Source organism: Rhinatrema bivittatum, chromosome 1 (assembly GCF_901001135.1).
Source record: "Rhinatrema bivittatum chromosome 1, aRhiBiv1.1, whole genome shotgun sequence".
NCBI lineage: Eukaryota > Metazoa > Chordata > Amphibia > Gymnophiona > Rhinatrematidae > Rhinatrema > Rhinatrema bivittatum.
In genome coordinates this window covers 426,460,014-426,485,432 of record NC_042615.1, presented here as the reverse complement: position 1 = coordinate 426,485,432, position 25,419 = coordinate 426,460,014, and the positions used below count along the sequence as shown (strand labels likewise).

The 25,419-nt window shown below is 49.3% G+C and overlaps 1 protein-coding gene across 2 annotated transcripts in view; it reads left to right on the top strand.

Moving 5' to 3' along the window:
• CORO2A (coronin 2A) overlaps window positions 1-24,694 on the top strand; it is a 251,954-nt gene extending 227,260 nt beyond the window's left edge. For both annotated transcript variants that reach the window (XM_029603867.1, XM_029603858.1), the window contains exons 8-12: window positions 3,297-3,393; window positions 4,422-4,534; window positions 7,052-7,142; window positions 7,555-7,826; window positions 24,496-24,694. In XM_029603867.1, the coding sequence (XP_029459727.1) occupies window positions 3,297-3,393; window positions 4,422-4,534; window positions 7,052-7,142; window positions 7,555-7,826; window positions 24,496-24,627 (705 nt within the window). In that variant the 3' untranslated portion in view covers window positions 24,628-24,694. The remainder of the gene's footprint in view (window positions 1-3,296; window positions 3,394-4,421; window positions 4,535-7,051; window positions 7,143-7,554; window positions 7,827-24,495) is intronic.
• Window positions 24,695-25,419: the final 725 nt, after the last annotated feature.

Genomic DNA, 25,419 nt, shown 5'->3' with positions numbered 1-25,419 from the left:
CACTCAAACATTTATTACGCAACTCTTAAACATCAGTATAAATCTAGAAAATGGTTACTCATCTTAAAGAGACAAGGATTTCTTCTGCTTCCTCACTGAAAATTCCAAAATCAAAATACCGGACATGAGCCCACGTTTCGGCGGGTACAGCCGCCTGCTTCAGGGCTGACAAAATGCATTTTGCCATTGTGATTAGTGTTATCCAGATGAGAGTTGCTACTTTTGAACTGATTGAAGACCCCTACAATGGGCAATAGAACAATATATAGTGAATGGTTGTCCCAGTTTAAATTATCACCTCGGAATTTGTTTCATGCTGTGCCTTCTTCAGATATCTTGTGGTATTGTAAATAAATGCTCACAGCCTCACCATTATTATTAATTTAATATACCACAGATTATCCGAAGAATGAAAGCAGTTTACCTTCACATAGCACATGAGCCACAAAAACAAATGCATCATAACAGTATAACAATACACACAACTCACAGTGCTAAAACACAAAAACATAATAAAAAGGATAGATCTACAGAGCTGATAAAGTGAGTCCAAATAAGTTTTGTACAGAAGAAGCCCTCAGTTCCAGGACAACGCTGTTCCTGGTACTGCAGAGAATTCAGCTGATGGCCAGTAGTTTGGAAAATGAGGAAAATCCATGAATCTAGTACCAACCAAAAGAGAATGGAAAATGTTAATATTAGTTTTACAGTACAGTACCCAGGGTGATACACTTGGAGCTAATGTAAGGTTACCAGATTTTTGGAGGGAAGATTTGTTCTCCCAACTAGTGAGAAGCTCGGAGTCCCAGGCCCGAGGAGCAGAGGATGAGTGCCATCCAGGCCACGGTAGAAAATATCATTTTGAGGCAGACACTCCAGGACACAGATCACAACTGCAGGATGGACAGAAGCATCCAGCTGTGCCCCTCCTCCAAGAGTGGGAAGAGTTTCCCTCAACAGAAGTTTTACCAACAAATATCAGCACAAACTGTACAATTTTCTGACACCTAAGGTACATTTTTCCAGTTTTCATACCACAAAATGTTATGGGCCCAATTTAATCCATCCAGGATGAGTCCCGCACAGAAGAGAAATAAACACCAGAAGGAGCCAACAGGGCCACATTCCGCCTTTTTCAGAACATAAAAGTTCTCTGTCTGTGGAACATGCACAAAGACCATAATACTTTGATACCGGATCCCAGGATTTGTTGCATTGGCTATTTAATATTCTCTTTCAGAATATAAAATAATAATTCCCAAGCTTTGGTGTCTCTGGTTTCATTTCCCGCTCTGCTTTTCCTCTTTACTCATCCTCTCTGCCCGTTCTTTCTCATCTCTTTGTAAAGTTTCCTTTTTGTTTTTTCATTTCAGTTCGGTTTCTTCTTTCTTTTGTCTTTCCTTCAGTGAATTCCTCATTCCTTTCCCCCTCTCTTCTCCTGACTCTCCATTTACCTTATTTTATCACTCTCTTCCTCACTTCTCCTCCCTCCTTTCCCCCTCTCTTCTCCTGACTCTCCATTTACCTTATTTTATCACTCTCTTCCTCACTTCTCCTCCCTCCTTTCCCCCTCTCTCCTCCTGACTCTCCATTTACCTTATTTTATCACTCTCTTCCTCACTTCTCCTCCCTCCTTTCCCCCTCTCTCCTCCTGACTCTCCATTTACCTTATTTTATCACTCTCTTCCTCACTCTCCTCCCTCCTTTCCCCCTCTCTTCTCCTGACTCTCCATTTACCTTATTTTATCACTCTCTTCCTCACTTCTCCTCCCTCCTTTCCCCCTCTCTCCTCCTGACTCTCCATTTACCTTATTTTATCACTCTCTTCCTCACTTCTCCTCCCTCCTTTCCCTCTCTTCCTTTTGATTTCCTTTGCTCCCTTTGTCCTCTTGGAGGGGGGGGGAGGGGGCAGGAGGACAGCTGCAAGGGAACCGGAAGGAACTGTGAGAAGCAAAGTGGAAGGGAGAGAGTCAGAGGAGAAGGGAGGCAGAGCCAAGCAGGACATGGGGAAAGTAGAGCAGGATCGAGATAGCGTGGAGCAAGCGAGGGAAAGGAAGCAGACAGCATCCAGCAGAAGAGAGGATGGGGCAGTGTTGGGAGGAGCAGTGTTGGGAGGGGCAGGGTTGGGAGAGGATACACAGCACAGTTTGGGCAGGTGGGAGATGGCAAATTTTGGTAGGAAGCAATGTCGGGTCCAAAGCAGTAACATGGGTCATGCAAGCAGCAGTCAGTATCGGGTCAGACACAGCAATGTGCCGTGCAGAACAAGCTTTCCAATTCCCACTGCCACCCCCTTCCCAGATCTCCCATTCTTCCTACCTCAAATCCTACTCCAGCCTCTCCCAACCCTTTAACATCACCAACGCCTTCTCTTGTTCCCTGCTCCATGATCCCCTGCCATTCCCCTTCCCACCAGTTCTGTAGTCCCTGCTGCCCTCTCCTATCCCCCCCTACACTGAGTTCCCTCTTTCTTAGGTTCCCACTCAATCCTCCAGCCCCTGCTCATTCCCACAGCCCGTCCCTGAATCCCTGGTCTCCCAAGTCTCCACTGTCCCTCCATCCCCCGAATCTCTACTTTCCCATGTCCCATCTGTCCCCACCCCATCACTGAGACTTTATTCTTCCAAGTCCCCGCTTGGTCCCCTAGAGCCTGCTGCCCCCCCGACCCAATCCCTGAGCCTCCCTTCCCCACCACAGACCTCCGATCCCCACTCTCTCTCTCCTCCCCAGTCCTCCAGTCCCTTCGCTCATTTAGTATTTTGATCTGGAAGTTCAAGTAATGGTATCATGTTGTTGAGTTAGAGAAAGCCACATTTAACTTGTTCCGCTCCGGCGCCAGGGCATGCCCGGTGCTTCACTGTGAGTCGTCAGGATGATGGCTGGGAATTTTTAAGCAGAGATCCCCAAAGGCCAGGGTGTCCATTGGCAATTAATACCCTCTCTAGAGGAGTTCATGAAGGGCCTTCCAACCAGACAAAAAATGAACTGACAATTCTATGCCCTGTTCAGAGGAGGAGATTATTGCTAAATGCATCTGTTGTGGAGTTTCTGATGACAATGTTTAAAAAGAAGCAGTCCATTTCGAATCAGTGAAACAGCGTCCAGGGAAGTAGCACCCCCAGATGCTGGAATTCAAACTCTCCCAGACTTCAAATGGACAGCATTTTGACTCCATTCATGGTTGTGTTACAGTGGAGGCAGGTACAGAGTAGAGTCTAAGCATGAGTTCGTGTGCGTTCATTCACATAGCCTATTAACAATGTTTTCTGTGGGGCTTTTCCCACTGTTCTCCGCAGGGGGACGGGAACATACGATACTATGAGATCAGCGCTGAGAAGCCTTACTTGCACTATCTGACCGAGTACCGATCCCTGCAGCCTCAGAAAGGAATCGGTGAGTTTGCCTTGTCCACAGTGATGGTTCCTTCCACCTCTTCACCAAGGGTGAATGCAATCCCCTAAAAGCTGCTTCTTGTGCAGGGGCACACAAACGTATGGCTGGCGAGCACAGAAAGGCAGTTCGGGACTTACATATGATCGTTACAAATAAAACAAGTAACCTGCAGCACCAGCTTGCAAATTCATCCGAAATGAATTAAAAATGTGAGCCGCGGCTACATTTGTGGGTGAGCACAGATATGTCCCAGCCAAGGTTATGAGCTGTGTCCAAACACCACTAGTTCAGCCAAAGGAGAACGTCCATTAGTTATATTTTAATTTGAGAGAACAGATAAGCCCCACGTCAAAACAGAGAGGCTGAGCAAGTCCTGGTTCCTCTCCTCCCCCTGCCTCTGCCTTATGTGCGTAGATTTGTAGGCTGCATTTTCATGGGAAATTCAGAACCACATCTCCTTGCAGGTGATGGGGTAAATTCAGGGATGGAAGAGGCCTATCCTTTTTGACATGGAGTTACATGATTACACTCATGTCTGATCTTGTGCTCAAAACTCATACCTACCATGAAATAAAACCTGCAGTTTATGTTTATATATATATATATATAAATATATATACCACATATCTTTTAATCTTCTAAGGAGTGGCATCTCACCTGCAGTACTCTCTCTGTCCCCACCATAAAAAACCACCAATAAGTACAAGGCTTTACGCTGCAAACTGAGAACGTGGCTCTTTGGCCAGCAATGCCACAGACCTAGCACCCCCACCACCAACAGACCCCAGAAATAAGGCCTCGGCCGACATAGTGTACCCTAGGGGCATACCTAATTTCTGCCTGCAAAAACTATGTGTACAGCACCTCAACCCTTTAATCTAACTGTAACTCTATTGGAAACCACTTTATAGCAGCCCCCTCTTTTTATTGTAATTCGTTTTTGAAGCGGCTGACCAGTCACGAAAGGCGGAATAGAAATCGAAAACGTTCAATTCCATTACTTTATACACATTTCATCTTTCTGGTAGGTGTCATGCCAAAGAGGGGTCTGGATGTGTCTGCCTGTGAAATCTTTAGATTCTACAAACTGATCACCATTAAAAGCCTTATTGAACCAGTTTCAATGATTGTACCCCGACGGGTAAGGTCCTGCTCATGCTCCATTATCTGACGCTGACAGTACTTGCTAAAGCAAGGTTTCCCCAAACCTATCATGATGACTCCCACAGCCATTCGGGTTTTACAGGTTATCCACAGCGACAGGTATGAGATACGTTTGCATTTACCAGGCCCCCAGTGCATGCTCATTGGTGAGATCCTGAAAACCCAATTGGCTGTGCAATCATCAGGACATGTTTGAGAAGCCCTTTTCTAAATGCATGTGTCTTTTTTATCAATGAACTAATTATAGAGCAGATTGTACATCCTAATTTACTTTAGTTAGAATTAAAAAAAAAAGATGGAGAAATGTAGCCCCCGCCCCAGCCAGGACACAGGCACAAAGGTTCACAGGTAGGGTGGTGGTCATGGGCCATGTCAGTACCCTTGCCTCCCAGGTCCTTCCCGCACCGTGGTGGAAAACAAGGGGAAGTCACCTTTTTCAAGGTCCTTAAGGTTTTCTATCTTCTCTGAGGCTCTTCTGCACACCAGTCCAGCCACCAAGCAGCCAAAAGCCACACTGCACAGGAAGGCTATTGTTCAAAACTTAAATGTCTGATGGCAGGAACACGATCTAAGCAGCACACTGAGATCCAATGCACCAAAACAGTTCAGCACATAAAGTCCAAAGCACAAAAAAAAACCAAAACCCTCAAGTCTCACAATATCATAATACTGCACACCCTTAGCAAGACAAGATGTCTGGGGCAGGAACTCTTTTCTCTCTCCAAGTACCTGTGTCTGAATGTAGCTCTCCTCCTTCTTTCAATAACTTCTCTTCCACATCACAAACTTAGTTGGGCCTCCGGCTGATTCCTTTTTTCCCTTGAGCAGCTCTCTAGGAGCTTCCCCAGCAGGGCAGTTTCCTCTTCCTTCTGCAACGTTCTCCCAGCTCTCTGAAGCAATCCCTCTTCCTTGGCCCTTCAGAGCTTAGCACTGTCTCACGAACACTTCTCGGGGATCTCTATCCGGAACCCCCAAGACTCCGTCCTTGGCCTCCAACCGCCTTCCTTGGGACAGGATCACTTCTCCTTCTGGCCCCTCTCTGCTGAGAGAGGGCCTCACTCCTGGGTCCTTTCCCTGTGGAGGGGAAGGCCCTACATCAGCAGCACTTTGTGAGGAGGAGGTACCCTTAGACAGTGAGCTACAGATTGACCTTCTCAAAAGGACACAGGAGTTTTATTAAACCTATCACACCTCCCGAAACAACCCACTCTATTCTGACATCCTTCACAAGGGTAGGACCTGCTGAGACTACTGACTGTCAAGAGGCAGCTACCCTAATATGGGGCAAATTTGGGAGTCCTCTTACAAAAATGAAAAGAATAATTTAGAGCAACAGATGTTAGGGCTAGGATGGCCAACCTCACCCCAAGTCAGTCTAACAGGCTGATCCAGTCCTGGTTTGGCCCCATTGCATGCAGGGATTTGTGGTTGTGAGCATCCCATTGATTTCCCTGAGAAAATCACAACTACAAAGCCACGCATGCGATGGAAGAAAACCAGGACTGGATCAGCCTGTTCGGCTGAACTGGGGTGAGGTGGTAACTCAGATTTAGGGCACAAGCGTGATTTTTTTGCCCAACTGAATATATTCCTTTGTCACTGCTTTTGTGGTGCAATTAATCCAGACTTTGTTTTATACGTGCAGATTACGGAAGAAGATATCAATTAGATAAAAAGCAAAAGGAAAGAGATGTTATTTGTGTAGTCCATGCGCTTGCATGGGGTGGAATGGATGGGATGTATTACAGCTGAAATAATCAGGCCTAAATGTCCAAGTTCCAGGATATCCTGTGACTATCAGTCCTGTGCAGCACAAAGAGCATCCATATTATATAAAAGCAGCCACTGTGGAAACACATTTGCTTTCAACTTGCTATTACCTAAGCAGCAGATTCATCCATCATGGACTTTGCTGTGTATTTTAGGAAAACGTCTTGTCCAAATCTATCGCAAATACAGCAATGCGTTTCTGCAGTGGCGGCAAAGCATGACCCGGCCAGGGGTTTTGAATAAGTACAGTACAGGTCATTCGGTGATCGCAGTTGTCCTTTTTGCATTTGGCACTGATAATAAATTTAGGTCAGTGGGTGATTTATTCTGAGAATGCGACTTGTCCTTAGCCCGTAAATTGTTGAAGGCTTTCTTCACTAATGCGTCACCCGCAGCTGGTGTCACAGACCAGACAAGACAGCATGTGGCAACTAGAGATTTTCACATCTTGCTAACTGTGCCTACAGCTTATTGGTAGATCAGTGTGTGATTTTTTTTTTTAATTTTTATTTTTTAAAAGACTGCTAAGATTTAAAACGAAAATGTCAATACAGAGTAGGAGGAGGCTTGGGTTGCAAGTCCTGGGTGGCGCTGATGCATGCAAGAGTGGCGGGAAGGGATGCAATTCTTCTTCTCTGGCAGCACTGTGCTTGCCTCTGCTGCGCCTGGCACAGTGACAGCTTGATTCAGCCCTTCTCCTGTATCTCCTCTCTGTGTTCTGCAGTCGGAGTCGTACCAGGAAGACATCTATCCATTGACGGCTGGAGGCAAGTCAGCACTGACAGCACAGGAATGGCTGAGCGGAATTAATAAAGGTCAGGCTAGTGCTGCAGACGGAGGGCATTGCCCGCACCTCTGATTATCGGCTTTGTCGTCCACAGGAGGAAGAGAAATCCATATTCTTATTATTTTACTTCAATTTTTTTTTTTTTTTGCGGCTTGATTTATAATGCTGACTCAACGTCGACTTCTAAAGCGCTCGCTTTCTTTCAAGGCAACTTCTTTTAATCTATTTCCTTGTTTATATAACTTTTGCTTCTTTGTTAAATAGTTTATTCCAGTGACGGCTAACCTATGACACGCGTGTCAGAGGTGACACGCTGAGACTTTTTGCTGACATGCGCAGCGTTTTGTGGACTATCGGGAATTTTTTTTTTTTTTAGTCGGCTGTGCCGACCCTTTAAAACAGTAATTTTGTCCTCAGCATTGGTCTGCTTACATTCTTAGGTCCCGTTCTGATATCCTTGAGGCCCGGCTCAGAAATTCTGCACTCCATACCACTGTTGCCCCGCATAGAGCCTTCGCTGACCACCACACAGCCAAAAGCATTGCAGGATGGGAGAGACAGGATGTCGGTGCGGGAGCTCCAGCAGCGGGCCGAGGTCCAGAATGAAAGAGGGCTGAAGAAAGGAGAGGAATGCTTGCAGGTGGCCAGGCGAGCTTTACTAACCAACGGCTTTGACTTTTTTGAATGCCCCCCACCCAAGACAGAAAATGAGGTAAAGACAGATATCAATATTAAAAAATGTTTTCATAATGGCTATTAATGACTATTAATCAAGTTTACTTAGGGAATAGCCTTGCTATTAATTGCATCAGTAGCATGGGATCTTCTTAGTGTTTGGGTAATGGCCAGGTTCTTGTGGCCTGGTTTGGCCTCTGTTGGAAACAGGATGCTGGGCTTCATGGACCCTTGGTCTGACCCAGCATGGCAATTTCTTATGTTCTTATATGTTATACAGAGCTATAATTGGTTGCATGATGGTGACTGACTCTCCTCTCTCATGTATTAATCAGTGAAATAGAGACCTTCATATGCAGCGGGGGGGGGGGAAGAGGACTGGAAAGGTATCTGCAAGTGAGCTCACAAAACCTCAATTTGCTATAAGAGAGGGTGGAGCTGGTGATTAGATTGTTGCAATATACTTATAGGTATCCACTCTTTTCTGTGGATTTTTCTCTGGGTTCCTCCACTCTCTGTGGGCAGGAGGGCTCATTTTACCACATGTGGTGGTCTTGTCCCTTGGGAGCCACTTTTTGGAGAAGTCTTGGGGGGGAGGGTGATATCAATTATTTTGGGAGCACAGCTGGTTGTCACATCAGAGTTAAGCTTATTGGGGATCTGGAAAGACTGCATACTGGTGACTCACAAGCAGATGTTAGCATATCACTTGATACATGCTGATAAGCAGATAAGTCGGTTCATTGTTCAGATTATTTATTTTATTTATTTACTTTTCTATACCGACCTTCATGAATAGATTCATATCAAATCGGTTTACATAGAACAAGGGGGTTAACTGAATAAACCAGTGATGGCCAACCTTTTGCACTCAGTGTGTCAAAATTCATTAAAAAACCGAGCATAACTCGGGTGGTGTGTCACTTCTAGAAAAATCCATAATTTTGTGATATTTGTAGCTCTAATATTAATAACAAAAAGTTATAATTTTAATATATGTTCTGTATTTATTAATAAAGCAAAAGCAAATAATTCTTTACCTTACCTGCTTAGTGACTTTTTTGTTGCTGAATTTCATTGGCTAAATCTTCAATTAAAACACTCTCTCCCCCTCCACCCCACCCTCCCCCCAAACTTACTCCCCTGGATTTTCTCATACACACTCATGCTCTCACACTCACTGGCTCCCTCACACACACACACAGAACCCCAGGCAGGCTCCCAGTCATTTTCTCACCACTTCCACTCCATCCTCCAGGCAGGCACCAATTCATTCTCACACACACAGACCCCCAGGCAGAGTCCCATTCATACACATGCACACACTAAAGGCAGACACCCCTCTCTTTTGCCAGCAACCTCAGAACCTCTCTCATTCCTCTGCTGCCACTGTCACTGTTGCCACATGGCTATTGGGGAGATGCCGATTGCTGCTACTGACACTGAAGCCCATTCTGCTGCCTCCTCTGTGCAGGCCCCGTGGGCTTCCACTTTCTCCATGCTGATCTCGTACATTGTGAGATCCGCATAGAGAAAGTGCTATTCTTGCACATTCCTAAAGATTACATGTGCCAATCACTAAAAAGTAATTTATTTTGTTTTTTACCTTTGCTGTCTGATCTTAGTTTTCTAATTGGTTGGTCACAGGCTTTTTTTCCCACCTTCCCTTTCTTATTTTTTCCCACCTTCCCTTTCTTATTTTTTTTGCCAATTCCTTTTATATTGTCTTTTTTTCTGTTTCTTTTCTCTCCATCGTCTTCCCTCAAACACACAGGTTCTCATTCTCACATGCATTTCTCTCTCTCTCACACACACACAGGCTTTCACTGTCACATGCTGTGTCTCATACAATCATTCATACACACAGTCTCTCACTGGCACATGCTGTCTGACTCTCACACACACAGGCTCTCTCTCACTCCCACATGCTGTCTTGCTCAAGCACAGGCTCTCACTGTCACATGCTGTTTCTCTCACACACACAGAGGCTCTCACATGCTGTCTCTGCAAACATTCAGGTCCTCACTCTCACACACAATCTCTCAATTCATCTCATTCACGCACACACACACCCTCTACAGACCCTCAGCCTCTCTCTCACCTCTGGGCCTCCTCTTCGCGGGTCGCCGCAGGATGGGCTCTGCGGTGGCCCTGCTACCGGGCCTCCTCTTCTTCTGGGGCCGCTGTGACTTGAGATTCATGGCGGCCCGTAAGCGCTGCTCCACTTCTGCACGCGCTGATGCTTCCCCTCCTTCCTGCCCACGCGGCTCCGGCAACGTTTACTTCCGGGGACGCACAGGCAGGAAGGAGGAGGAGCATCAGCACGTTTAAACGCAATCTTTTTCTTGGCCTTGCCGATCTGCCTGTTGCTGCGCCCGGGGGGCATTGGGGGGATAATAAAAAGCTAGTTTTAAATGGTCAGCGCAGCCGATAAAAAAAAAAAATTCCCGATAGTCCACAAAACGCTGCGCGTGTCAGCAAAAAGTCTCGGCGTGTCACCTCTGACACGCGTGTCATAGGTTAGCCGTCACTGGAATAAACTATTTAACAAAGAAGCAAAAGTTATATAAAACAAGGAAATAGATTAAAAGAAGTTGCCTTGAAAGAAAGCGGGCGCTTTAGAAGTCGACGTTGAGTCGGCATTATAAATCAAGCCGCAGGTCTACGTTTGACCGGTGATTGTTTTAATTCACGCTGGATATAAAAGCAAAGAAGAATTGGGTTGGAGGAGGTCGGTTAATGATTAAAATGAGTACATTACCGGATGGTAGTGACAAAAATAATGTGGTAGGAAACCTTCCTCTCCCTCCAAAAAACATTTTCTTTTAAAAAAAAAAAAAAGTTGGGTTTTTTTTTTGACAGAATTTCAATTAAAAAATAGTGATTAAGAAATATTCACCAATTTGTATGGGTGGTTAAAAAATACACAAGAAAAAAAATATTTAAAAAAAAAAAATCTTTTGAAAAGAGGTGATCATAATTTGAGTATGGGAGATTTACTGTGGCATCGCTCTGGAAGCAAGCCACTACTTTGGCCATGTGGCACAAACAGATTTATTAACTCGCCTTAACAGAAAAACTGACACATAAGCTCAGAAATAAAGATGATGTATGATAAGGTTTGGAAATGCTGTTGGGATTACTGGGATAAAATGCATAATTAATGGGGTTACTGGAAAGGCTGATTTAATGTGTATGGAATATCACTTTATTTTTAACATTATCCCTGTCAATGTGGAATTCTGTGTATTTTAACACTAAGGTTTAATGTTAAAGAGAGAGAGTGCTGGCCTATTTTATAAATGTAATGCCTCCTTCCTGCGTGTACAGCACTGCTTCTGTTTAAATGAAAAGTTTCAAAAACACAATAAAAACCTGTCCCAGAGAGTGGGAAATTCTTTGTTTTAAGACCTAGTACATAAGAGCATAAGATTTGTCATACTGGATTAGACAGTTCAACAAGCCCAGTAACCTGTTTCCAACAGTGGCCAATCCAGGTCACAAGTACCTGGCTGGATCCCAGCTTCCATGCTGCTTATCCCAGGGATAAACAATGGATTTCCTCAACCCACCTTAATAATGTAGTTGTTACGCTTGCTGACTGCAGAGGGCCAAGGTTGGCTTCCCGCACCCTCCAACACCTGTCCATCAAAGCGGGCCCGGGCTCCCTGGTCTTGGCAGGAAGCCGCCACCGACGCCACACAGCTCTGCCTTCCCCTAGCTCTGCCTTGGCAACAAGTCCCCTCGCTCTGCCTGAGCTGCATTCCTGTTTTCCAGCACCCTTGCCTTTCTTTGTTCCCGCCTTCCCGCCTGCTCCTCCGTCTGGATGGATCCTTGGCTTCTGACCTTCTGCCCGAACCTGACTATGAATATCACTGCCTGCCTCTTACCTTCTGCCCGGACCAGACTCCCGAGTATCGCTGACGGCCTCTGACCCTCTGCCTGGACCTGTCTACGAATATCACCACTTGCCTCTGACCTTCTGTCTGCACCTGAGTACGAGCTCCTGCCTGGCCGCCTTCCCACAGGATCATCCACGCAGAGGCCCACCTAAGACCAGCCAGCCCCGGTACCCAAGGGCTCATGAAACTCCAGCTGGCCTCTGCTTCCTGTCCGGCCTCGCCTACTGACAGTGCCAACTCTCCTTGGCTCAAGGGTTCACTCCTCCAACAGTAGTAGTGCCACAAGAGAGGGGATTGAGAACCACCGCTCTAGAGTGGTGGTTCTCAGTCCTCTCCTGGGGACACACCCAACCATTCAGGTTTTCAGGATATCCACAGTGAATATGCCCAATATGCCTTCAATGTATGCAGATCTATCGTATTTATTTATTTAAAAATATATATTGCGCCTCTTCCAGATTACCAATCTGTCCAGTGCGGATTACAAATAACATACATAAATACAGTAGCATAAAAAAATACATGTTTTTTTTTTTCCATTACAATATAAAACATTTTCATCATTGTTCTCCATAGGCTTCTCTAAACAATAAGGTGTTTAGCTGTTTCCTAAATGCACATACATCTGCCTCGCACCTCATCTGCTCTGGAATTATATTCCATAATAATGGAGCTGCCATTGAGAAAGCTCTTCCCTGAGTTTCCCTGTCATTTTCCAAGGAGTTACCGCTGGAGATAATTCCGCTAACAGCCATTAATGCAATTTGCGAATGCAAATTTTTAATTTACTTACTATAGTGCCTCCTCCCTAGACAGGTATTTGTATCCCTATGGGAGGCCCACCTAGTAACTCGAGGTGGGGATTTGGTATGAGTGTAGGGGGTTGGGGGCCACTTTCACATTCAACATGAGACGTACGAACAGCACAGTGGTCTCTTGTGAAGATTTGATGGCCTTCGGAGTGAGTGTTGTTCAAGCTAGGTTGAGAGAACATTGCCCAAATCTCATCTTGGAGTGAGTTTCCTCACTCCAAAGGCCATCAAATCTTCACAAGAGACCACTGTTCTGTTCGTACGTCTCACGTTGAATGTGAAAGTGGCCCCCAACCCCCTACACTCATACCTAATCCCCACCTCGAGTTACTAGGTGGGCCTCCCATAGGGATACAAATACCTGTCTAGGGAGGAGGCACTATAGTAACTCTCTCTCTCTCTTTCTGTCTCTCAAAACATCATATACTGGCAATGTAGCCCAATATGGTATCGCATGCAATATTGGAAAAAGAGTCCCTTTATTGAAGGAATCTGTAATAAATGTGTTCCTGCAGAACATAAAGTTCTTACAGGAGCACAACAATTAAGTTTAAATTTCAATGAACATGATTCCTCAGAAAATAATAAATCATGAATTAAAACAAACATCCTAAATTTGATGCGAGATTTTATAGGCAGCCAATGTAACCACTGGACATTCATTATGAATATCCTGAAAGCCAGATTTATTGGTTTTTTTCCGAGAATTGCTCTACAGGGGGCATGTCAGCCTTAAATTGGAGTTTGGTGTATGCAGCAGCATATTTATTTAGTCATTTTTATATACCGAACATTCATGTTAACTTCATGTCGGTTTACAATACTATAAAACTATGATCATAAAATAATTCCTAAAATAGTTCTTCAAAACATTAAAATCAAATAAAACAAAATTAAAACCAAAGTAAACATTGCCCCAAAATAAAATATAAAACAAACAAAAATAAACAACCTTACAATTATGAATTACAATAGACTAAAAACAAAACTAAAAAGTAAAAAATAATAAAAAGGGAGAGTATCTGTAATCTGGGATTAGCTAGATTGGGTATATGCCTGTTCAAATAGCCACGTCTTCAGGTGTTTTTTGAATGTGTGTATGTTTGCCTCGAGCCGAATATTGAGAGGGAGTGAATTCCAAAGTGCTGGTCCTGCCAATGATAAGGCTCTCTCCCTGACTGAATTCAGATGGGCTAATTTTGGTGATGGTATTGATAACAAAGCTTTTCCTAAAGACCTTAGGTTACTTTGGGGGGTATGGATGTGAAGGGACGCATTCAGCCATTCTGCATTATTGCCATAAACTGATTTGTGAATTAAAGACAGACATTTATATTGAATACGGAATTGTATTGGCAACCAATGTAAATCTATCAGAATCTGAGTGACGTGATCATATTTCCTAGTGTTGGTTAAAAGGCGTGCTGCTGCGTATATGTGAATAGCTGGTGAAGCACTGAGCTCCTGGGAGGAGTATGCAACACCATTGTTGAGTTTCCACTCAGAAAGGACAGTTGAGTAAAAGGGGATCCTCCCAACACAGGCACACTTTTAAGAAGAATGTGAGACTCTACTATTTGGAATTTTTACAACAGAAGGCATTCATTGGGTTGTACCTTTGAAGAAAATGAAGCATTCAGTAGAGTCAGAAGATCCATCTCTTGAGTATGCTGGGGGAAAGCTACATGCCTTACAGTTTGAGTATGATGTATCAATGATTCGTCTATTGAATCGAGATCCTTGACCCCCAAAGCTCCAAATTAAACTCCTACTAGGAGAAAGACTTCAAGCAGGATGCATTTGTGAAATCTGTGAATTGTGAAATGGGATCTTGACGTGGAATGCCCCATACTCAGCACAGATCATTAAGTTCTGTTCATGCTTGGGGAGGGCATTTTTCAAAGGCCAATTACCCTAGTAAGTCCTCGGGTAAAAAGACTGCATCTAAAAAATTGCCCACCCTTAATCTGGCTAAAAGTGCGTGCGGAGTTCCACAGCCCGGGTTCTTTTAGCGGCATTAGAAGGAGGTGTTCCCAGGAGGAAAATAAGGCAAGTGGTTTGCATTTTCAAATCTACAGTGCATGCATTATTTACCTGCAAAAAGTACCTGCAGAAAAAGCAGGTGTGCACATCTGCAGGCACTTTGTACCCTCAGCAGCTTTCTAAGTGAAAGTATGGGCCTGCTTTCCTTTGAAAATTGGTAAAAAAAAAAAATGCCTGTGGACTTTGCAGTGATGTGGGCAGATGGAAAATTGTCCTCACAATATGCCAGCAGAACAGCTTGTAAATAAAATAGAGAGAAACCAGATGGCAGGGCCATTGCCTGACTAACAGCGGTGGAGGGAGGGGTCCCGTACAAGGATGTGGCCACAGTGGGGAATCTTCCTCCACTGATGCAGTGGCACAAAAGTGGCCTCACAGGAGCTTCCTTCTGTCCTAACAGCAGGGCATTCTGGCATTCCAGGCAGGCCCCTGTTCTGCACACCCGTGCCGAGTGCCCTGCCAGTTCGAGCCACAGCTTTGGTGGCGTTGTCTGCAGTGATTTTAAGTATGCCAGTGCTGCCGCAGAGAAGATTTGGTCACCCTTGTTGTTGTGCGCTTTCGCCATGGTTCACTGCACCAGCTGATCGACCACTGCTCACAGAGCCCAAAGACCATTCAGAACTTTGCAGTGATGACACCTTTAATTCCCGTAGCAAAGCATTCTGGGTGTTATAGTCCTGTTGGCACACTAAGGGGATGGGACTTAACCTGTGTTAGGGCAAAATAACTTTGTATTCATGAAGTCATATGGTTACCCCAACATCCACACGTGTTTATATCACTGCTATCACAATTTTTAGGATGCATTAATGAGTTGTAATTGTAAATAAGGGTAAAATCATGAGTGAAACTTTTGGTTTCAAGTGAGGTTTACATTAAACAGGCTGCTCTTCCTGCCTGCTTTCCACTCTATATAAGAACAAAAGAAATTGCCATACTGACAGGCTGATACAGTATAGTGCGCTCCGATGGAGCACACTGTTAGCCTGCTATTGGACGCGCGTTTTCCCTTACCCCTTATTCAGTAAGGGGAGGAAAACGCGCGTCCAACCCACGGCACCTAATAGCACCCTCAACATGCAAATGCATGTTGATGGCCCTATTAGGTATGCGCGCGGGATACAGAAAGTAAAATGTGCAGCCAAGCCGCACATTTTACTTTCAGAAATTAGCGCCGACCCAAAGGTCGGCGCTAATTTCTTCCGGCACCGGGAAAGTGCACAGAAAAGCAGTAAAAACTGCTTTTCTGTGCACCGTCCGACTTAATATCATAGTGATATTAAGTCAGAGGTCGCCCGCATTCGCCCGCTCTCCTGCAGACTTTACTGTATCGGCCTGTGAGTCAGACCGAGGGTCCATCAAGCCCAGCATCCTGTTTCCAACAATGGCCATCCCAGGTTACCAGTACCTGGCAAGTACCCAAACAGTAAATAAATCCCGTGCTACTAATGCCAGTAATAAACAGTGGCTCTAGCAAGGGGCTTTCTCTATTAAATTAAATAGTTATGGCTGGAGTCAGAGAAATATGTGTAATCAGGAGGCTCACTTGATAGAAAAAGAATGTGGCACTTTGGCTTCCGGTACTGTAGGTGCCTTCCTTATTTATTTATTTATTTGGTGTTTTTCTATACCGGCATTCGCGATAGGTATCACATCATGCTGGTTTACATTTAACGGGGGGGGGGGGGGGGGGGGTGTAAAATGAAGATACAATAAAACTTTAACAGGTGTGAAGCGAAACATTGCAGTTACAATATAATATGGGCACACGTGACCACACTCGCTCGCTCCATACCCTCGTCTCTTAATAAACACCAACAGACATTTCTTGGGTGAAAATAGGCCGCAGCTTTATTAACATACAGGCCCGAGCCAATCATTAACATTATACAAAACAACCTGGTTTCAGCATCCAACCCCCGACCCTCCGCCTCTCTCCGGCAGGACGGTCCACAACCAGCCATCCGGCTCGGTGATCCGGCCTCACACACCGGGTTCGGACTCCCGCCACCTGCCTGCAAGGAGCCGCAACCTGTGTGGACTCCCGCCACCAACCTGCAAGGGGCCTGGCCCAGAGTCTCCCGCCGCCTTGCCAGCAAGGAGCCACCATCGCTGACAACAGCCCCCCCCAGTTGTCAACCTCCGTCAACTCCAGCTGAAACCCCCCCTTTGCCAACAATAACAAACATTATGGCTCGGGCCAACCGCCCGCCCCCGCTGCGACAGTCGAAACATTACACAAACGTGTGAACTTATCGGGAGGGAGGGAGGGAACGCAAAGCCCTGCCTCTCTCTGCTTTTTTGCCGCACGAATCCCCCTCAGTGGCCGCGCTCCCGCAGATCCCCCAAACCCTGCCTCCCACGTGACCCCCCCGAGCCAATCAGGGCCTATCGTTGCCCTAGCAACGTTCCCCAGTGGCCAATCACCCTTCTCCCACTGGCGTCTCATCCCCCCCCCTCTTTTGTGACCGCGCCTCGACCCCTATCCTTGCTGCACCCCTGTCCACCCCTCCCCCCTTCCCCAGCTCGCGATGGGCCCGGACCCATATTACCGTGCTCGACCGGATACTGGCTCCGGTCGAGCTTCCATAATATGAGCACACGTGACCACACTCGCTCGCTCCATACCTTCGTCTCTTAATAAACACCAACAGACATTTCTTGGGTGAAAATAGGCCGCAGCTTTATTAACATACAGGCCCGAGCCAATCATTAACATTATACAAAACAACCTGGTTTCAGCATCCAACCCCCGATCCTCCGCCTCTCTCCGGCAGGACGGTCCACAACCGCCGCCTTGCCAGCAAGGAGCCACCATCGCTGACAACAGCCCCCCCCAGTTGTCAACCTCCGTCAACTCCAGCTGAAACCCCCCCTTTGCCAACAATAACAAACATTATGGCTCGGGCCAACCGCCAATGACACGGGCATCCTATGCCCAGTGCCCCCCAAGATGCGGCCTCCTGCTAGCATGGGAACAAGTCCTTCAGGACCTCCTGAATTGAATTCAGGAAGAGGTCCATCCCCAAGAAGGAGAGGTGCACCCCATCCTTCCCGAACAATCCGTTGATCCTCCCCCAAGACCACTCATGCCGGACATGCCGTCCTCCCAGCCGGGCCAACCAGGCCCCGATCTGTTGATTAGCCTTTGACCGGCTCCGACGCCAGATCACCTGGTCCCCCACCGCCGGCCTTATAATGATGTCCGACCAACACAACACGGTGGTCGGCAACAAATTCGCAACCATCATCAAGTCCTTTCGGACTATGCTGATAAAATACTTCCCCGTCATCTTTCCCCAATCATTGCCGCCCAAATGGACCACCAAGGCTCGCGGCGGCCCCAGCCGCTCGCGTTCCCGGCGGACACATGGAATCAACTCATCCCACCCCATGCCCCGCCTCCCCAACCAAAACACTCGCACCCCTCTGCAAGTCAAGTCCAGGTGGGGCCCGTAAGGTCGTCCGCAGGCATGTCTGTAGGCCCAATGCACATACGAATGCCCGACGATCCATACGGACGTCCCTCCGGCCGCCGCACCTGCAAGGAAACAAGCGTTAGTCTAGCTCCAGGAGCACCCGAACCCCGGGCGAATATACCCCTGGAACGCCTGCGACCGCCACCTCCCTATCCTCTGTATTACCCCCTCCGCCAGCCCCGCATGCGCAGCCGCGGTCGCCGCCCCAATCCGGAAGGAGTGGGACCCGAAACCGCGCGCATCCAGCCCCACCGCTACCAATGCCCGTCGCAACAACGCTTCAAATTGGTACCGGGTGAGCGGGCGCAAATCCCCGTGCACCAGGAACGTCGCCGGAGATATCGGCCGCTCCCTGCAATATCGGATCGCGTTGGCCACCGGACAGGACCGCAACCCCGGGACCGCCGCCAGCGCCACCACCAACCCCCGGCCTTGTTGATCCGTCTTGGACCGCGGGATGCGAATCACCACCGATCTGTCCGTCACCCGCACGTGAGCCGCCTGCAAACCCGGACTATCCACACTACTTGCCGATCGGGCCACCAATTCGCTCACCCGAAAGGCCCCAAAAAAGGCAAACACAAACACCACACGGAACAGCAGCGTTTCGTAGTGAGATGAACACAAACCCTGCAACGCCTCCCATAACAACAATAAAACGTCATGCGTGATAGGTAAGCGCCGGTCCCTGGGGCGCCCCGCCAAACGCAGCCAGCCAGATAGCATACGCCGGACCACGAAGCGACCCGACGGAAAACCCCACCCATGGGCCCGCATGAAAAAGGAGAAACCCGCCAAGTGTCTCCCTACCGCCGCCCTAGAATGCCGCTCACCCCTAGCCCATACCACATAGCGCACCAACGCCACGTCCGAAACCGGCCCCCCCGCCCAACCCCGGGCAGAAAAGAACTGCGCCACTTTCCTGGCACCCCCTACATAGCCTGACCAGGTAGAAGGGGCTAACGAGGCCCGCAGCAAGTTCCATACTTCCGGGCACCGAACCTCCATAGGGAAGGCGGCACAGGAGCTCCCATCAGGTCTGCCTCCGGCACCAGTTCTTGAAACAACTCCCACTTGAAACGAGAAAGGGAGTCAGCCACACTGTTATCCACGCCCGGCACGTGCCCTGCCCAAATGGTCACATTAAGCAACATACAGCGTAACACGAGTTCCCGCAACAATTCGGACACCAACAAGCACCGCGCCGCCCTCTTATTGATAACCTCCACCACACCCTGATTATCGCACCAGAAGACCACCCGCGTACCCCTCAGCCGCTCTCCCCAAACATGCATGGCTACCACGATGGGAAACAATTCCAAGAACGTTATATTACTGGTGACCCCCGCTAGCACCCAGTCCTCCGGCCACCTCTCCGCACACCAGGCACCCTGGAAATACGCCCCGAACCCCATGGACCCCGCCGCATCGGTCCACAGCTCCAGATCGTGATTGGCCATCGGACTGGATTGCCAAATGGCTTCCCCGTTGAACTCCTGCAGGAAAGTATCCCACAACCGCAAGTCCGCGCGCATCGGCGCCGTGATACGAATCCGATGATGCTGTCTCCGCACCCCCGACATCCCATGAGACAGCCGCCGCAGGAACGCCCTACCCATCGGTATCACCCGACAGGCAAAGTTGAGACTCCCCACCAGCGATTGCAACTCCACCAAACTCAGCTTAGGCCGGGTCCGTGCCTCCGCCACCGCGCCAAGCAGCCTGTCCACCTTACCCGGCGGCAACCGCAACACCATTGCAACAGAATCCAATTCGATCCCCAGAAAAACCAGCCTGGTGCGCGGCCCCTCTGTCTTTTCAGCCGAAAGCGGAATCCCGAAGGTTTCTGCCACCGCTTGAAAACAACTCAAACTCCGCTGGCACGCCCCTGTGGACGCCCGCCCCACGAATAGGAAATCATCCAAATAGTGCACCATGTCCTCCGAACCCGACCGTTGCGCCACCACCCAATGTAGGAAAGTACTGAACGCTTCGAAATACGCACACGCGATCGAGCAGCCCATGGGCATGCATTTATCAAAGTAAAACTCACTTTGAAAGCGAAACCCCAGCAGATGAAAGCTCTCTGGATGCACCGGCAACAAACGAAACGCCGACTCCACGTCCGCCTTTGCCATCAAAGCCCCCTGGCCGCACCGCCGCACCACCTGCACCGCGGAATCAAACGAAGCGTACCGGACCACGCACAACTCTTTAGGAATCCCATCGTTCACCGAGCGCCCCTCCGGAAACGAAAGGTTGTGGATCAGCCGAAACTTTCCCACCTCCTTCTTAGGTATCACCGTCAGCGGGGACAGCACCAACTTAGGAAACGGGGGAACCGCAAACGGGCCCGCTATCCGCCCCAAATCTATCTCCCCTTGCAATTTGTCACGCACCACCTGCACCAACCGCCGCGCCGAAGGACAGTTGGTCCCCCCTCCCTCAACACCCCCCCCCCCCCCGGACACGGTATCCGGAAACCCTCCGTAAACCCCCCCAGCAACAACGCCGCCGCCCGCTTCTCCGGATACGCCTGTAACCATGGAAGCAGAGCCGAAACGCGCACCGGCGTGTCGGCTAGCCGCATCCACCTATTTTCCCGGGCCCTTTCCAGCCGGGGTCGCTCCCGCGCCCTCCGGCTGACGCTTCCCGCAGCGCGCGGCGGGATGAGTAGCTCCGCAGATGGAACAGGCATGCCGGAACTTGCAATCGGGGAACAAGCAAGTGGCACGATTAAAGCGCCAGCAGACGTCACTGCGTCCTGCCCCCGGCTTCGCCGCTCCACCCGCGGGCGTCCCGCTCCGAAATGGCCGCAGCCCACCCCCACCCCCTCCTCCACCCCCTGACACTCCCAATCCAGAGGCCCCCGTCGACACCTTGGCAGCCATTTGAGTCAACCACAGCCCCACGTCCTGGGTACCCCACGACATGAACCTGTTTTCCTCCATGCGGTCGCGGAAACGCTCATCGTAGTTTAACCACGACCAGCCCTCGTACGTTTTGCTTGCCGCCAGGATCGCGTCAGCGTACGCTAACAATGCCCCATACTGGGACGGGTCCCTACGCCCCACCACACTAGCCAGACGCAGGAACGCCCGCATCCAATTATGGAGCGTGCGCGCCACCTTCTGCTGTCCACCCCACACCTGATCGCTCTTCCTACGCCTTTTCTTCCCCTTCCGCCGCCCCCTACGCCCCTCCATTAGCTGGAAGATGTCTATAAACTGGCGATGCCGAATCCGCCGCCGCAACGACCGTGGCACCTCCTCCCACAGCTCGTTAAGGGCCACCAGAGCAGGAGCCCCCGGCACCGCCGCCCCCCCATCTTTCACGGCCGCCGCGGCCCCCGCCGACACCGCCGAAGAAGAAGACGAGGACCCCGAAGAAGTGGACGAAGAGGAGTCCGAGGAACTCCCCCTGTCACGTCTCCGCCGCTTCCGATACTTGCCCCTCCTGCCCCCCTTTTCCTTGGCCCCACCCCCCACCTCGGCGACCCCCCGCCCCCCGCTGCCATCCCTACTGCCCCCCCGGTCCCCTCCGACCCCCTCCGCTCCGGGCACCAACCCCTCCGCCGGTACGCCCTCCACCGGCCGCGGGAAAATGAGCAACTCACCTGCAGCTGCCGGGTCACCCAACCCCGCTTCAGGGCCCGCAGCCTGCTCCGCCCGGCCCGGCCGACCGGCCACTGGCTCCACGTTCCGCCACGCCTCGTGACTGGACGAACCCGCCTCCGCAAAGTCCACTGCTGCCGCAGACCCCTGCAACGACAGCACAGCAAGCGACGGAGAAGGCATCCAGCCCGCCCCAGCACTCCGAGCCGCAGCCGAACCACCACTGCGCTCCTCCCACTCCCCCGAGGGAGGCCCGGCCCCCTCGAAACCAACCCAGTCCCCCCACCAAGCCCCCCCTTGCGCCAACGGCCACCCCTGGCTGTCCTGGTCCATCTCTCCGACCCCCGGCCTGCTCCGACCCTCATACCCCCCCCGGCCACCCGCGGCACACTCCCCCTGGGCTACCTCCCGCCCGCCCCCTGCCGCCGGCGAAGCTCGGGCCTCGCCGCCTGCTGGCCAACCCCTCCCCGGCCGACCCCCCCGAGACCCCCGCCCCGTCCTACCCCTGCCCCCTGGCAGCCCACCGGCAGCCGGGCCCTGTGGTCCTGCAGCCCAGGCCCCGCCCCCCCTCCCCTGGTCGCCGGCACAGGCTCCTGTCCACGCGGAGCCCCGCGCTGCCCTACCCCCGTGCCCCCACCGGCCCGCCCGGGCGCCCGCCACTGCCGGTATCGACAACGACTCAGCCCGCCCCGCCCCCTTGCCCCGACCGCGCCCACGTGCCCGCGAAGGCCTCGGCCCTCTGCTCCGGCCCTGCTGCACGGCGACAGCCACCTCCACATCCGGCGCACCACCTCCCGACTCCCCCATGCTCCCGGTCGCCTCCCCCTGGTCCCCCTGCACCGTCGCCGCATCCCCCCCCCAGCTCACCCGGTCGAGGATCGCCATGCCGTGCCGATACACCGCCAGTCCGTCAGTCTCCTCGCCGGACTCCACACTGGCCTCCTCCTCGCAGCCCGGGACCCATGCCGCCTCTTCAGACTCATCGCCGCTCGGATCCTCCCCCGCACGCTCTCGCACCGCCATGACGCCTCTCCGCTCCGACTCCCGGAAACGCGCTGTTCCCCAGCTCTCCCTGCCGAACGAAAACGCCAAGTCCTCCAGCAACGCAACGCAACGCAAAGCCCTGCCTCTCTCTGCTTCTTCGCCGCACGAATCCCCCTCAGTGGCCGCGCTCCCGCAGATCCCCCAAACCCTGCCTCCCACGTGACCCCCCAAGCCAACCAGGGCCTATCGTTGCCCTAGCAACGTTCCCCGGTGGCCAATCACCCTTCTCCCACTGGCGTCTCATCCCCCCCCCTTTTGTGACCGCGCCTCGACCCCTATCCTTGCTGCGCCCCTGTCCACCCCTCCCCCCTTCCCCAGCTCGCGACGGGCCCGGACCCATATTACCGTGCTCGACCGGATACTGGCTCCGGTCGAGCTTCCAAAACAGGGATGTACACAACTGGGAGCAGAAAAAATGGTGATAGGAATTTAGCAGAAAGAGCAATTATTTACAATGTTATGGTAATGTCTGAGAGTAAATTGAGGGTGCGTTAAGGTTCAGTTGGGGTCCGGAAAGGCTTTTTTAAATAACCACGTTTTGAGCCTTTTCCTGAATGTTAGAAGGCAGGGTTCCTGTCGCAGATCCGGGGGGATGGAGTTCCATAGAGGTGGTCCTGCTGTGGAGAAGGCCCGGTCTCTAAAGGTTTTATGTTGAGAGGTTTTGGAGTGTGGTACATGTAATAATTCTCTATAAGTCTCTCTGATGGGTCTGGCGGAGGTATGTTTTTTTTTAAATGGGATTTGTAGGTTAAGCGGAGCATGGTGATGAACAGCTTTGTAGATGGTAGTAATGGACTTATATATGATTCTGTAGTGAATTGGCAACCAATGTAGGTCTTTGAGGATTGGAGATATGTGGTCTCTTCTCCTCGTATTTGTCAATATTCTGGCTGCCGTGTTTTGAACCATCTGAAGAAGTTTGGTGTGAGATGAGGGGAGACCTAATAAGATAGAGTTACAGTAATCTATCTTAGAGAAGATTATTGCTTGCAGAACTGTTCTGTAGTCATGAAAGTGGAAGAGTGGCTTTATTCTTTTTAGGACATGTAGTTTATGAAAACAGTCCTTAGTTGTTTGGTTAATAAATGATTTTAGGTTTAGCCTATTATCAATGATAGCTCCTAAGTCTCTTACTTGTGAAATTTGCAGGTTGGCTGGTGGATTCGTAGTGATGTTACTGTTATCCAGGGATATGAAAAGGAGTTCGCTTTTTGAAGAATTTAGTATTAAGTTTAGACTGGTGAGGAGGCAGTTGATTTCTAGAAGGCAATTTTCCCAAAATTCTAGAGTTTTTGTGATGGATTCTTTAAGGGGGATCACGATCTGGACATCGTCGGCGTATAAGAAGTGTTTTAGGTTCAGTTTGGTTAACAACTGGCAAAGTGGGAGAAGGTAAATGTTGAAGAGTGTGGGAGAGAGGGAGGAGCCTTGAGGAACTCCTAGGGAGGAAAGGTAATGGTGAGATTCTTTATTGTGGATTTTGACCTTGTAGCCTCTGTTCCCAAGGAATGTTTTGAACCAGGCCAGTGCAGTACCTGTAATGCCGATGTTTGCCAGCTGATTTAGGAGGATGGAGTGGTTGACAGTATCAAATGCTGCCGAGAGGTCCAGGAGGATCAATAAGTAGGCATGACCTTTATCGAGGCCATCTAGGTTTTTTTTTTATTATTATTATTATTTTTAAATTTAGCTTTTTATTTTTTCCCTAGCTTTTTCCCTAGCCCTGCTTTAAGGGCTTCCCTAGCTTTTTTGATGCTAACTGTGCTCCCAGGTCACGGCTTTGTTTCTAAAGGATGTGTTACTGTCCTTCAGTTGCTACAGATGTTCTACCGACAGCAGGAAGAAATTCGGCGGCTGCGTGACCTGGTGGGCCAGAGAGACATCCACATTAAACAGCTGGAGTTGGAGATCAGAAATGTTCGTAACGATTCAGGCAGCTATTGATGGACTGGAAAGAAGGCATCAACCACGGGCACTGGAATGTAATGCCACTGCAAAAAAAAAAAAAAAAGCCTCAAGAGATCTACCGTTTGTATATTTTTTATTAAAAAATAGTCATGTACTGAAATGTACCTTTGGTACACGCTGCACATTTTTCCTATTTAACTTCTTTTAGTAATATGAATTCACATGTTTTTTGCAGATGCTTTAATATTGTTTTTTAAGTTTACAAAAGCAGCCATTAGTTGTATATCTTATCTAGCTAATGTAAATGGACCATTCAACATAACTGCTTTCAAACCTAGTAAAATGCAATAAGACAGAAGAATTGCTTCCTCTTGCCTTACAATCTCCATAAACTGCTTCATTTTTGCCTTTTAATACTGATAGATCGATTTAGGTGGCTGGAGGACTGGCCATAAATACTGTACAATGAGCTCAGTGGCAGGGCTTTTTTTTGGTGCCTGTTGGAAGCCAACAAAATAAGCATGACCCTACAGCAGTGGTTCTCAACCCAGTCTATTTTTATATGTTTGATTACTATGTAAACTGCTTTGGTTTAAACTTTGGCAAGGAAGGTGGTATAACATAACATAACATAACAGTCCTCGGGACATTCCCAACCACTCTGGTTTTCAGGTTATTCACAATGAATATGCATGAGATAGATTTACATCTAATGGAGGCAATGCATACAGCTCTATCTCATGCATATTCATTGTGAATATCCTGAAAACCAGGCTGGCTGGCTGTGTCCCAAGGACTGGACAGAGAACCACTGTTCTAGGGTACAAC